At 40.6% G+C, this 14,609-nt stretch overlaps 1 protein-coding gene across 1 annotated transcript in view; it reads right to left on the bottom strand.

Annotated features, from left to right (window-relative positions):
* The window catches only part of tll1 (tolloid-like 1), a 51,339-nt gene extending 46,555 nt beyond the window's left edge, over positions 1-4,784 (bottom strand). The window contains exons 1-2 of the mRNA XM_055056632.1: positions 4,693-4,784; positions 2,105-2,531 (exon numbers count right to left, since the gene is read on the bottom strand). Of these exons, the coding sequence (XP_054912607.1) occupies positions 2,105-2,285 (181 nt within the window). The 5' untranslated portion in view covers positions 2,286-2,531; positions 4,693-4,784. The remainder of the gene's footprint in view (positions 1-2,104; positions 2,532-4,692) is intronic.
* Between the last annotated feature and the right edge of the window lie 9,825 nt (positions 4,785-14,609).

The following is a 14,609-nucleotide window of genomic DNA, read 5'->3' as shown; positions in this document are numbered from 1 at the left end:
TTGGTATGAGGGGAATGCATTGGGATCAGCTCACAGATGGTCAGCACTCTGGGTGGAGTTCATATTTGTGTCATCACAGAAAACATGACCAAACCACTAAATCACACATACAGGGACAAAAACATAAATCTGGACTTCAGACGACAATTGCCGGCCATAAAACCTGAGTTTCTGTGAGGAGACGTTCGGGTTCCTCTGCTGAGAATCAAAAATGATGATGACTTAAAAGACCTCTCCAACAATAAATCTTAATCATTTCAAATTGAGCTTTCATCCCATAACAGATCATAAACATTCACATTTTCACAAGAACCCTTTCAAGATTTAGACTTAGTCATCATCACCCAAATTATTGTTATTAAAGGAGCCGAACACACGGTGCTATTTTATACCACATTAAAAGTAACTACATCATCTTCAGCTGTTTAAAAAAATACTATATATCAAAAATGACTTTACAGAATTTTTACTTTGAAATATAATGCCTTAAAATTAGGTCTCTGTCTCTTTAAAACCTCCTGCTCTTTCTAAAGCATTGCCTCCAGGAAGTTATCACTTTGTTCCTTCACTAAGCCTTTGACAATGTTTTTACCAGCGTTTCACTGACAAGTAGCTCCTATAACGAACCCAGCAGATGCAGTTCCGCCAGTTTCTGCTGGCTAGTCTGAAGGAGCTGAGTAGGGGGATTCAGGGCCGATGGCTGCTATGTGAGGTGGAAACTAGGAGCCTTGGAAACTGCAACTTTGTCCTAGAAGGCAGATTTAGGCGTACCCAGGTGTTTTACACATCAATGGTTGCCTTGGGAGATTAGAGGATTTCTCAAAGGTGCATGAAAGGATCAAAGCAACACTTCAGGTGTGTTTTTGATGAGGGGATGACATCATCACATGATTTAAAGCTCAAAAAGGTCAATTTTACATAATACTGCCCCTAAAACAAGTAAATCATCCTTTTGTAATTATTTCTTGTTGCTTTCATATGATAAGAGTTACTTTATTAGCATACAGTTTGACGAAAAAGAATCACTTTTTATTTGTTTTACGTGTTGTAAAATGCTCTAGCATAAGCATCTCCACTTAGATGCTTTGATCTAATTTTAATATTTGTATCAGTGCAGATATTGAAGATAATTTTAGATCAGGTATTGGTGGCAATGTGCCTGATCCATAAGGGTATAACCACTCTAATTCTGCTCTGAGTGACATCATGCTTTATTATTTATTTGACATTACATTTGTTGATACAATTGTGATCTTTCTACAGGTTTGACCAAGCCTGTGGAGCTATTGGTGTATGAAAGTGTAGTGTATTGGTGCAGAGCTTTCAAAAAAAAATAAGAACATGTCTGTGTGGAAGAAAACAAACGTTTTAAGTCAATTCAGCACAGTTTTTGCGTGTTTTATTTTTTCTATCTTGGATCTGTATCGGCAATACCGGCATTCAGAAATCAGTATCGGTATTGGAAGTGACGAAGTGGATCAGTGGAAACTTTAAAATTTTCTTTGTAACAACGCAGCTCCGTTCCATTGAAAATGAACTAAACCTGCAGACGGCTTCATTATTTTATCTTCACACAGACTTCTTCCACCAAACACGTTTTACTCGAAGCTGCTCCAAGACTGCCGCTAAATTCATTTTTTGCATAATTTGTTCAAGAGTTAAAGTGAGGAAGACAGCAGCGCCTGATGCTGCCCTGGATTCATCCCAGCTGTTTCTCATCTGCACACATGCTGAAACCGCTCTGGAACCGCTTTTCCCGACCACGTCTCAAAACGCAGCATAAGTTTGACTTCTGATCTGATCTGATCTGAGAGCGGCGCGCGGCTCACAAGCAGCGCGCCACGAGGCTGATCCGCGGCGGGGCCCCGCAGCGGGGAGCCGCTGGCTGCAGGACTCATCCCGCCACACGAAAAACTGCCTGACCAGGATCATCTGGTCGCGAGCGCACAGACGCACGCGGGCTGTCATTGCTCATGCACACATACACGTGCCTGATCGGAGCCAGATGTGTGAGAGGATCACTGTGCCCATTCAATGTCATCACTGAAACGTTAAAAAAAAAAAAAAAAAAAAAAACGGAATGAAAGTTGGAAAATGGACTCACCAGCTTTGCACGGGTCCTTGTAGTCGATGCTTTCCACTTTCTCCTCTTCATAATAATCAAATCCGGGCTCCTCGTAGTCGAAACAGTTAGAAATACAAAGTTTCCCCCAGAAAGTAAAGCCCGCAAGCATCAGCGTGATCCAGCGCATCTTCGCGGCCAGTGCCAAGGGCACTCGGTCCATCTGCGGACTGAAGGGAGCAAAAGAATGAAATAATATAGATATTTTCTTTTAAAAAAGGCCTCTCTGTTCGTCTCCTCTGCTGCTTGGAGGTGGACGGCGAGACTTTAAAGGGTCATGGTGACGGTCGCGTGGCTCTCTGGTGGCGAGGAGTTACTGCGCCCCGCGCGTCTTCATGGCTGACCGGAGCATCCGTGAGTCGCTCAGCGCCGAGGAGCTCCGCGGTCCTCCGCGGCTTCACAGGTGAGACTGGAGCGGGAGAAAGGAGACAGAACGGCGGTGAGAACGAGGCGGCCTCTGAGCGTAAAGACGCGCCGCGGTGTCTCTCTGCTGCGCGGACACGAAGACTGGACGCATCCGCGTCGCATAATTCCCAGCCTGTCGCTCCCTCTCCGGGGTTCAGCCTCTGCTGTCTCTCTCAGGCTGTGTCAGCGCACCGCCCTCACACACACACACACACACACACACACACACACACACACGCACCCCCCCCCCACACACACACACCCCCCCACACACACACACACGCGCACGCACATACCGCCACCACTGCATACCTGCACGCTTTCAAAACTTTCTTTTCACTTCTTTTGTTCTCATTCAGTTTCTGCGGCTGAATTGACGCAACAAAGAAAAAAGAGGTGGGATAAAGAAACAGACGCTCTTTCCTCTCTGATCTCAGCGCATCTGCAGCAGGAGAACGAGCGCGCGCTGGTTATTACAGGGTGTTGGACCCGGACCCGCAAATTAAAGACTGCTTGCGTGAATTAAAAACCGGTAGCGGTAAAAGTAACAGGACCTCAGCAAATTTGCCTGCGGGTTTTCTGGTAATTTAGAGGAAACTGCCAAGTAGGTGACAGCAAAACCATAAATGCTCAGACAGATGCATATAGGAAATGTAGCCACGGCGCGAGAAGTCAGTCTTTTATTCTCTCCTTTTCTCCTCATTGTCATGGAAGAAGCACAAAAAACCAAGAGTCTCATGTGTAAAGAGGGAGGACAAAATGGCAGTAAAGTGGTCAACATTCCCACATTCTGAATTTTGTCATTTTAGTGAAAAACCAGACGAGCCATGCAAGAATGATGGTCATTTTTGCCAAATGTGTTTTTTTTTCTTTTTATGTTTTGCCAAAATCTTCACTTTTTTAACAAAAGATAATTTAGGCACAAAAGAAATTCTTGGCAAAAAAAAAAAAAAAAGAAAAAAAAGACTTCAGCCATTATCTTAGGAAGGTGACATATGTTTATTTCATATAAATCTTAATTTCTGATCAAATCATCAGTTTTTCCTCTGTTATTAAATGAACTGGTCCTGTTTGTACCAGTTCATTTGACTGATGTCTTCATAACAGGGTAACAAAGTACAACAACACGACCGTATCCACATAAACAACTATGTGATAGAAAAACATCTTCTTTCCAAGCATCACCAACATGAACATGTGGAATTGGCAAGACGTTCATAACTCTAAGAACTTTAACCACAAATATGAACTCAGACTAGATGAGACTGAAATGGATGTTTTCATCAATCAGTCCAAGTTTGGTATTAAAGGAAATGGATCAATTGATGCTGCCCGTTAAACCCGGTGGAGGTTGTGTGGTGCTGTGGGCCGCCTTCCCTTGAAGAGCGGTCTGCAACCAGCAGGCAACCAAGTGGAGGCTCCAAAAGAGATCTTAAAATCTTTGGCCAAAAATGAAAAAAGAAAAAATAACAATGACCAAATTATTGATTTAAATACAGATAGAGCACTGAGAGTGTCTGACTCGGTTCCTCCTGTTGGGTCTCTGCATGGTGAAGCCTGCAGGATTGTCTGGGACAACAGCAGATTCTGACAGAAAACTGATCATATTTTCTCTCTGGGACTTTGAGGAGAATCATAACTCAAAACATAAACATAAAAGAGATGAGAAATAGTTGGACATAAAACGAGCATTTCTTCTTCTGTGGTTGCATTATAAACTATTATTCCTTACCTTGGAGTCTAAGCTGCTGTTCTACCAGATGAATCTGAAGACTTTATTGTCTTTATTTCTCGGGAACCCAATAAATCTGTCAGCTTCACGCACTAAAACACTTGAACCAGTTCGGTTTGACTTCCATCCTCCTCTGTTTGCATGAATGGGTGAACATTAATGCTGTTGAAAAGTTCTTTCATTCCAATTTTCTGCTAAAAAAGGAAAAATGTCCCAATCTTCCCACTGCAGCACACACACACACACACACACACACACACACACACACACACACACACACACACACACACACACACACACACACACACACAGGAGCAGTACCAGCAGCAGTTGTTGACAGACCGTCGCCGCAGCCTGTGAAACCTATCCGAGGTAAATCCTCCACAAACGAGCTCACCCTGCGGCTCTGCAGCTTACCTGCTGCTGCCCTCACCTGTCCGGGGGCGCGTCGCCTTCCCGCTGAGCTTCCAGTGGACCCTGCATGCCGGGAGCTTTCCCTGAGGAGGGGGGCCCGGTCGGGCGGGGTGGGAGCGGGTGGGTCACTCGGTAGCCACGGTTCCGAGCGTGTCCGCTTCCCCCATGTATCAGCGGGGAGATTACCGGAGCGCTGTCTCTGTCCCTCCTGACTTAATCCTGCCCTCTGGGAGAGGTGACGTCACGCCATCAATCCATCCGCAAGCTGTCCACGTTCGCGCAGGCAAGGACGCAAATCCCCTGGAGGCAACGCGCGCGCACACACACACACACACACACACACACACACACACACCCACACACACACACACACACACACACACACACACACACACACACACACACACACACACACACACACACACACACACACACACCGGGACGCACACGCGAGCTCGCGCCCGCGCGCATAAATGCGGAGTTAATTTGCTGCGGGTCAACACACTTCTGATCTTTGTCCCCAGAATAAACCTCGACGAGTCTCTGAAGGCGCAACCAAAGTGAGCAGAACCAGAACCAGAACCATGCAGGCAGCAGGATGGAGCAGCTTCCTGACGCCAACAGGGTCTCATCTCTTAGAGGGGAGAGGACAGTTTATTCAACTGCTGAAAAACTTTTTTAGCTGTGGCACTCTGTCTTTCCTTCTGTCTTTCTTTTCTTTTCTTTTTCTTTTTCTTTTTTTTTTGGAACTGTTCAGAAAGGCAAAACTAATCCTGGTGTCAGCCGTCACCAGCAGGGGGCGCTAAAGTACCAGTGCTGAGGTCAGCAAAAAAAAAAAGTTCAACTCAGCAGCGCCTTAAAAAAGTATTCACTCCCTTTGGATTATTTATTTATTTATTTGTTTATTTATTTATTTATTCACATTTTGCCCCTTTTCCATCTTCATTATTGATTGGGATTCTTTATCGTTTACAAACACTGAATAGTGCATGCTGGTGTTATGGAAGAAGCATACTGTGTGATGTTCTAAATCTGAAAAAAAAGAGAAAAGCTCAGAATTTTGATTTTAATCTCAAAATTTTGTCTTTCTTTTCTTCAGGATTCTGACTTTAATCTTTTGAGATCCAAAGTCAGAATTCCAAGAGAAAATGTGGTTAATTCTGTGAAAAACAGCTGGATTTTTAATCTTTTTCCACGAATCATCTTCTGTATTCTGGAGTAAGAATATGAACCAGATTTATTCACATTTATCCACACAAACAAGGAATTTGACACAGCATGATGCTGCCCTCCTCGTGTTTCATGTCTTCAGAGTGAGGTAACGTTTATACAGAAACCAAACAGTTGGTCGAGTCCATTCTTTATTTACAATGTTTTGACTTTTTGCATAAATGAAATATAGAACGCATACATTCTAACAAACATTGAACACCTCCCATCCACAATCAACATTCGGGCTGTAAAATGAAATTCAGCTAAAAAAGGAAAAACCAATAGCAACAAAAGGAGTGGTGTGATGAAGAGTTCTTCATTAATGGGACTATTTTCACGTTAGCACTTTATTAAAACTAGCCCCACAACCAGCACTTTATTTGGCACTGTTTTGAGTATCTACTGAATATTTATTGATCATTTAGCATGCAGCGTTTCTGATGCAGGTTCTGCTCCTCAGTGGGAAGTGAGGTGAGGATAACTGCTGGTTAGTAAAACTGAAGTATATGTTTTTTGGGTTGTTTTTTTTTTTGTTGTGTGGAATCTGTTAAGTGTGGATGCAAATGTGATGTGGAGGTGCTCAGAATGACTCACCCGTCGGTTTCTCTCCAGGGTGTCAGGACAAATGCCTCCCCGGGGGTCCGGATGACGTTTATAGGTTCTGTGGGAGGCCATGGAGAATTAGGGGAAGGTTTTTTTGGTGGTGTTTCATAAAGGTGCTTCTGCTGTAAGGATAGAACATAAAATATGTATGAAAAGTAAATGTATTTGTGAATTGGTGAAGTTCCCTGTTAATTGAAGGGGGGCTTCATCAGCTCCCAGGTGAATTTGATGTTTAATTCAGCTGAGACTATTTAAAGCTACGGTTGTATGTTTGGTTTATTCTAATGATGAATAAGCCTTTGCTGCCTCAACATTCATCTGCACCGTAAAGAACCGCCTTGTTACAGGTAAACACATTCATAAATATACAGATAAATGAAATACAGTTTCAATCATTCAACTCCAAAGCCTAGACAAAGCATTGCTCTTTTATAAGAAATACTATTTACATGAATTAATATTAATCTTAGTAGGTGCTGCTCATTTACTTTGTTCCATTTCACTCATTCGTATCAGCCTGGCTACTTCCCAGAAAATTGCATAAATGTGTTGCATATTCAGTGTTCTGCTTTTTCCTCTGATCATAAATGTTCATTTCTCCAAAGCAAAGCAGGAAGCCGTTTCCTCAGCGCTCCTGTTTACAGATTCTCCAGGCTGAGGCGTGGAAATCCCGACTCTCCATAAAGCTCTGTAACTAACTTCTGAGGTCCTTCCAGAACACTAGTTGTTTCTTCCAACAGGGATTGCTTGTGTGTGTGGTTTTATTTAGATGTGCATTTATGATCCCATTTTTTTTTTTTTTTTTTGTTCTCCAGGCTAATTGCCTATTAAGCCTGTGGAAGGCCTCCAGTGGCATTCGCCATCCACTTCCCCTCAGTTCTGTGTGGGCAACATCTACACAATCTATTCAGCAAAATGCTTCCTTTCTTAAAAAGGATCCAGCAGCGGGAGTGAAGTGCTGTGTGCAGGTATTTCTGTCCCCATTTAGAGCCGTTATTGATTGGTAAGTCTCTGAAAGTCGGTGAAAGTACCTCGCCAGCATTCTGACCCTGCACACCGACCCGACGCTGCGTTTGCTTCCACACAGACACACAACAGTAAAAAAGAAACCCTCAAACTGAACAACAGTCCCTGGAGGCTCTGCCAAGTGCTGCAGCCTCTGTTATTACGATTAGCTCTTTTTTTCCTTCTTCTTCTTCTGAAAACAATAAATCTATAGAGAACTGCCCTGGATTCCACAAAGGTTACACTATATGTCTACCTAAAATATATTTGATTTATACCAAACAATAGCACTTAAGTAATGAATTTAAAGTTTATTTAAACCATATCTCACTGCGGGCTGGAGTCTAAAAGGGCCAGCATGATGTATTTTCCAAGCACAGTGGGATATTATACTTAGCAATACAGTAACTGTTTCCATCAGTTGTTAAAAAATGTTGTCTATGTAAATATGACTTATTAGAAATTTCATTTTGTAATTTAACACCTTGAAATTGGGCCTTTGTCTCTTTAAAAAGACAGAGGGACTCAGTTTTTACCCTGAAACTCCACGTTCAGGAAGTCATCTGTCCTCTATTAGCACTTTAACACCATTTGTCCAGATCTTGAAGTAGTTCCTATAATGATCTCAGCAGGTGTTTGCTAATTGCTGCTGAAGGAGCCAAGAGGATGAATCACTGGGTTGTTCTCCATGACGAGGAAACGAAGAAGCTTGGACGCTGCAGCTATAAGGAGGAGCTTCATCCTCGAAGGTGGAGCTCGGTCCAGCAAGGTGTTTTGCCTGAATGGTTGCCATGGAGATTAAAGGATTTCTCATGAAAGAACCAAGCAACACTCCAGGTATTACTTTGATGAGGAAATAACGTTATAACATGATGTAAAGTTTAAAACGTTGATTTTTCATAACACTATCCCTGTAACTTGTGGTTGAAGTTGAGTTTATTCAGCTGCAATAAATTCCACACTTTTGATAAAAGTTTTAAATGTGTTCATCCAATTTCCAGTTGCACAGTTTCAGAAAAGAAGCCTTCTTTCTTCCTCTGCTTGTGTGTACTTTTGCTGGAATTCAATTTATTTGGCGTTAATGTCAAAACACTCAAAAAGATTGTTTTATTATGCAGCTGAAATGAGATGTATTTATGCACAGCATGAGACACACTGGCTTTTCTTTTCTGTGTCCAGTTTGAGAGTCCAGGATGATTTATGTGTCCAAGCGTCTCAATAAAGGGAGGATTTCTTTTAAGTCAAATCTGTTCAAATTCAGACGTTTACACAGACCGTCCTCTCCTCTTCTCTCTGTACACAAACAGACCAGTCAGTGCATCTTATCCTGTTCTCCCTGTGCATGTGTATCACCTCTTACTGATAAGGTATTTCAAAATGTGCTCATACCTTTTGGTTAAATGGATATCTTTAATATAAAATCATAAATGAGTGACTATTGAGTCAGTTTATGACCTTCATTAAGGCTTAAAACTGCAGTATGTAACTTTTATTGACAAAATTAATACATTTTCATAAAATTATCATTATGTTGTGACAGTATAAATATGAGGTAATTAAAAACTACTCTGCCTTCGCCTTATGGATATATATCTACCTTCTGCTAAAGTCAGAACAACACAATTTCACCATTGCGGTGTTTCCATTAAGTAAGAAACGCAATTAAAATCACAGACAAATATATTTGTTTATGATAAGTCAAATAAAAATCATGCAGCGACATCATCCTCAAACTACTTCCTGTCATCTTCTTCTTTGTGGTTTTCTCCAGTGGCAACATCTTGTTGTGACTCACGATGCAAGTTTTGCGATATAAACCAATTTTGATATGGCCAAAGAAAAAACAAAAGAGAAAGAAAACACCACCTCATCTCAGCACCAAAACTTTTTATCCAAAACCAAGTTTTTTCAAAATTGGAGTTTTGTCCATTAAATAAAGTTAATTTCAAAATGTCAAATTGGACAGTCGTCACGACACAGAGACATTTTCAACACATATATAAAATTACATATTCTTGTAAAAGTTACACACTGCAGCTTTAAGCACCAGGTAAACGTGACAATGAAATTATTTTGCTGAGTTTGCTGCAGAACACTTAGATAAAACTGATTCATCATTTTTATCTGTTATGAGGCTGAAAGGAGAAAAGCAGCAAAGGTAAGAAAACATGTTTTCTCCCAGGCCTGCTGACTCTGATAGTGTCTTAAGTGTTTCATGAACTTCCCCTATAGGGAGCAAATATTTGGCCTGAGACATTCATCACCTTTTTTTTTTTTTTTTTTTTTTTTTTTGTTGAAATGCCACAGGAAGACAGTCTGCTGACTCAACAACATAGTGAAAAGGTGAATAATACTTGGATATTGTTCAGTAGGCCCCAAAAATGTCTTTGAAGTTTAATATCCTCATCCCTTCTGCTGCTGAAATCTCGTTTCGCCTTTAGTGGCGTCTTGGGGAGTCTTGGAAGTTTTGGAGCTCTGAAGACCGACTCACTTCCACAGGAGGATGTGGCGGGGAAACTTTGGAATCCAAGTTTTCAGGTTCCGACTGTGATGAGATGGTCGTTAACCCGCTCTGCATGCGAGACCCACATATGAGCCGTGGGTAAACAGAAAGAGCGGAGGGAAGACAAGGAACGGAGAGGAAATCCTCTGTTTGAATGCCAAGCTGTGAGTGCCATTCTTTCCCTTCTGTTATTATTTCCTCCTTTGTGCAACACAATTCTGCACTTTCATCTCTCCACCTCTGATTTTTGTGTGTTTCATGCCATGCTTGTGTGAACCACTGAGTGTTCACGTGCCAGTTTTGTGACCTAAGTGAAACGATTCTTGTGTTTCTGAAAGATAGAAGAAAGATTCTGTGATCGAGGCAATAAAAGGGGGGATAAGGGAATGATATGTGATTCTGTTGAAAAATGAAAATGACAAAAGGCAAGCAATTTCCAAGAACAACTAAAATCGATGCCCTTATAGGACGTCCTCTTTAAATACAAGCATTACATACCTTGTGTGTAAATGGAGTTTACACACAAGGTATGTGTGTAAATTACCTTGCATAATTTTATGCAAGAAGCGGTTCGGCCTCCTGACAGTTTTACCCAAAACTCTTGAAGATGTCACTTATAATTCTGTACATCGGCTCTGTTTACGTCTGTACAGACGTAAACATGATGAGCAGCTTTTATCTTTGTCATAAATGCATATTGAATAATAAATGTCTCTACGTTTCCTCCTTTTGGAGAACTAACTTTAGGTTAGGATTAGGGTTAGGAACAGAGTGCACTGTAAAAACACAACGTCATACTGAGTACTTCTAGTCTAGTTTCTATATTAGTGTGCTTACAAGTAACTTTCAGCAAGAAATAGGAGCTTGTCATAAATTCGTAATGTTGCCGAAAAAGTATGTTATATTGATAGATTATTTCACTTATAATATTGTAAAAGTGTTTTGTAATAAGTGAAATAATCTGCCAATGGAATAAATACCCTTCATCAATATTGAGAAATTATTGCTTTTGTTATTAGTGCACATACACCTTCTGAATGATCAATAGACTTTAATTTCCAGCAAAATATTCCTTTTGTAGAACCACCTCATCCTAACCCTAACTTCAAAATGAAAAAAAAAAAAATTCTAGCATTTGCATTATGCAAATTCATTTTCTTTATTTCCAATTCCACAATTGTGCTTTCAATGGAAACAGTGTTTCTTAGCTGCTTTTGCCCAGTTGCTTTATTTTCTCATCTTGTCTACTTCATCTCTATTTACTCTGACCTTCACAGAGACCAGTGGGATCCTCAGTCTGGTGCATGTTGCTCTGGGTTAGTTGTGACCTCCTGGTTGAGTCGTTGCTGTTCTCCTGCTGTCATTTTGTTCTGGCGCTCGCTCACTGGAAGATTCACAGTTCCATGTTTTCAATGCGGCCTTCTGACTGGCTGACAGAGACATGATCTGTCCTGTCCTGCTTCTCCTCAGTAGTTCCCTGTGCAGGACAGAATTCATATTAAAATGTTACTTATAGCTAATAAAAGTTTGCTCGGTCTTTCTCCTTGCAGCTGGAGTCAAGCAGCTGCTTGCATTGGTCCGAAACACCAGGCGAAAGTTTAAAACAGATCCAACCTTTTCCTTTGTGGCAGCACAAGTTTCTTGAAACGCAGATCTCCACTTCCTGTTTCAAAGTCTCTTTCCTTTGCCTTCGATTAGTTGTGTTGATTTGCTCTAAATCTCTGCTGGATGTCTGTGTTTTTATTTGCTTTATTTGATGCATTTCTTATTAACGTGTATAACACTTTGGAAAACTTGCATGTTTTTAAATGTGCTTCATAAATAAACTGAATCTTGGATTCTTACAGAGCAGAAAGTTACGATTTGTGAAGAAATATTTACTGCAAGAAAAACACCAATTACACGAACGTCTTAACTTTTTATACCATGTTTGTGTGGACAGACTGAAGGAGGAAAGTAAATAAAAAATGCTAACATGCACTTGTTTCTGTCAATTTCTTGATTCATTTACTGTCTATAACACTGCCAACAGAAAAAAAAATCACTTCATTTACTTGACTTATAATAGCAGCAGCATCCTCATTTGTCACTTGAATCTGCTGCTGATTTATTATCAGACTGTAAAACATCAGCTGTCGTGTCCAGCGTCAGATCTGACTGGTGTGGCCTGTCGGATCAGATTAATGTCCTCTTCCTCCTCTCAGTCCCGCTGCGTCCTGCGTCAATCAATGGTATTGATGACAAGATGCTAATAGCTGATGCTAATAGGGCCGCTATGACTAATAGGTAAAGGTTCTCATTGATCTGCAGAGTTAGCATCCAAAGCTTAAACTGCAGACTCAGCCTCAGAGTTGGAGTAAAAGTGCCACCGTTGCTTGGTGAGGAAGTGGAGAGAAATGAAGCAACGTCTTCTACTGGAGAACAAAACTGAAAAGATTTGTTTAAAATGTATGCAGATTGTTTTGTCTTCACATTATAAGAGATGTGTGGTTATTTTTTAAAGCAGGGATGCTGCGCATCCATTTAAAAGCACATCCCAAATTTGATAGAGATAAAGCATTATAACTTAAACATGCTCGTGCATTTTTTAGTCTCATTTGCTGTTCATGTAAAGTTGAACACATGCTTTGACACATTTTATAAAAAATTCTTAAACATCTCTTTAGTGACCTCAGATCCTAAATCAAGCAAATTAAGTTCACATTTTTTACTAAGTTAATAATTGATTTAGTCTTTCAGATATTGTATTTGTTTTATGTAAAATCAACTTCTTTGAAATTCATATCATGCCATGATGTTTGCTCAGTGAGGGACTCAGCTCCTTCAGACTAGCATCAGCAATTAGTTGAGCTGATTACAGGAGCTACTTTTCAGTGCAATGCTGGTAAAATTGTTAAAGGGTTAATAGAGGAGCCATCTTGCGATGACTTCCTGAAGGAAAGAGCAGGAGTTTCTTAAAGAGACGGAGGCCCAATTTCAAGGCGTTAAATTGAAGTCAAATTTCTTTCAAGTCCTATTTGATGAACATTTTTCTAACCAGTGAAGGTAACTTCATTATGCCATAAAATGGAATAAAAAACATATAATACTGCTCCTTTTAAGAGGCTGATCAAGATATAAGTAAATATGCTATTGGTTATTTTGCTAAAAAGATATTTCTCACAGTGTTTAAATGTGTTCATGTTGAAAGTTTGAAAATGTCAGTGTGATTTAATCCCATGAAAGTAACATGTGAATTTCTTACAAGATTGTACACATTTCTACATGGAGCCCCAACACAAGCTTTTGTCCAAAGCTGATGTTTCATTCTCCTCACCAGTCGCCCATAGCTGATAATCAAAGAATGCAGCTCCTCCTTCTTGTTCCTGATCTCTATTTGCCGTTTATCATTTTGCCTTGCTTACACTCAGGTGGTTTCACTTATTCAAGCTCATTAGACTGTAACTGAGTTTGAAGCTTTTTTGGGGGAACAAGAACAATTAACTATTACAGTGAAAATATGTGACTTTGTACTTGGGAACCGATGCATTAAGAGGGTGAAAATGGGTCAGCCTACATGAAAAGTACCAGGAAGACGTCAAAGAAGAAGTTCCCCAGAATTCTCACTAAACCAGGAAGATGGAGCTCATCACCCAGTTCTACAGTCTGAGAGAATAGACTTTAAAATCCTGCTGTTAGTTTATAAATCACTGAAAGGTTAAGCTCCACAATACATTAAAGATCTGTTGTATCAACCTTTCAGAACCTTTCAGGTCTTCTGGTTCTGCTCTGCCTCAGAACCAAACATGGAAAAGCAGCATTCAGCTTCTATGCACCACAAATCTGGACCAAACTTCCAGAAAACACAGTCTGGCTCATTAAATCAACACTGAGCTCATTTAAATCAGTGCAACAAAATAAAAAAAAGCCACCAGTTTATAATTGCCTTTTACTAATGCCAACTACAACACTGGTCAATTTTGTCTAACATTTTCAGATTTTTTTTATGACACGTCAGAAAACATGTTAATTGCTTGTTTGCATTTTTATAGTGAACTACATGAATAAACTTGAATCACCAAGTAGAGTGTCTTAATTTGAAATAACCATGTAAACCCTGCAGAAGCAGGACAACTGTAAGAGTTGAACTCATCTTACTAAGTTTTTGACTGACTTAGTACCTTGTGAAATAGGATGGTTTCTCTTTAATTTTTTTTAATAGAAAATTAAGAGAAAGTGTAAGGACACCCAGTAGGAACCCAGAAAGTCAACCCCACACATAAAGAAAGAAAAACAAGTTTAATTAAAGTTTCAGAGTCTGGCTGCTGCTCAGGATGAGGTCGTCAACACCGCCCTGAGAAGAAAGGGGAGAAGGCTGGTAATTCACAGATAAAGGAGTGTCTTAGAAATGTTCAGCTTAACTGACCTGTAGAGCAGTGGACAGGAGGGGTCAGGTGGGGCAGAGAAACTAAGGGTCTGACAACAGGGAGCTGCAGGTAACAGGATGAACAGGCTACTGTGGAAGCAATGAAGATCTCCACGAGGAGATCCAAGAAGAAACACCAAGGGACGCTGAAGGCTTGGGAAGGAAACACAGAATCTCTACTGACTTGTGGCTGTCAATAATCTGACCA

This window comes from Poeciliopsis prolifica, unplaced genomic scaffold, assembly GCF_027474105.1.
Source record: "Poeciliopsis prolifica strain line A6 unplaced genomic scaffold, Auburn_PproV2 SCAFFOLD045, whole genome shotgun sequence".
Classification (NCBI taxonomy): domain Eukaryota; kingdom Metazoa; phylum Chordata; class Actinopteri; order Cyprinodontiformes; family Poeciliidae; genus Poeciliopsis; species Poeciliopsis prolifica.
This window is presented reverse-complemented; position numbering and strand designations above follow the sequence as displayed.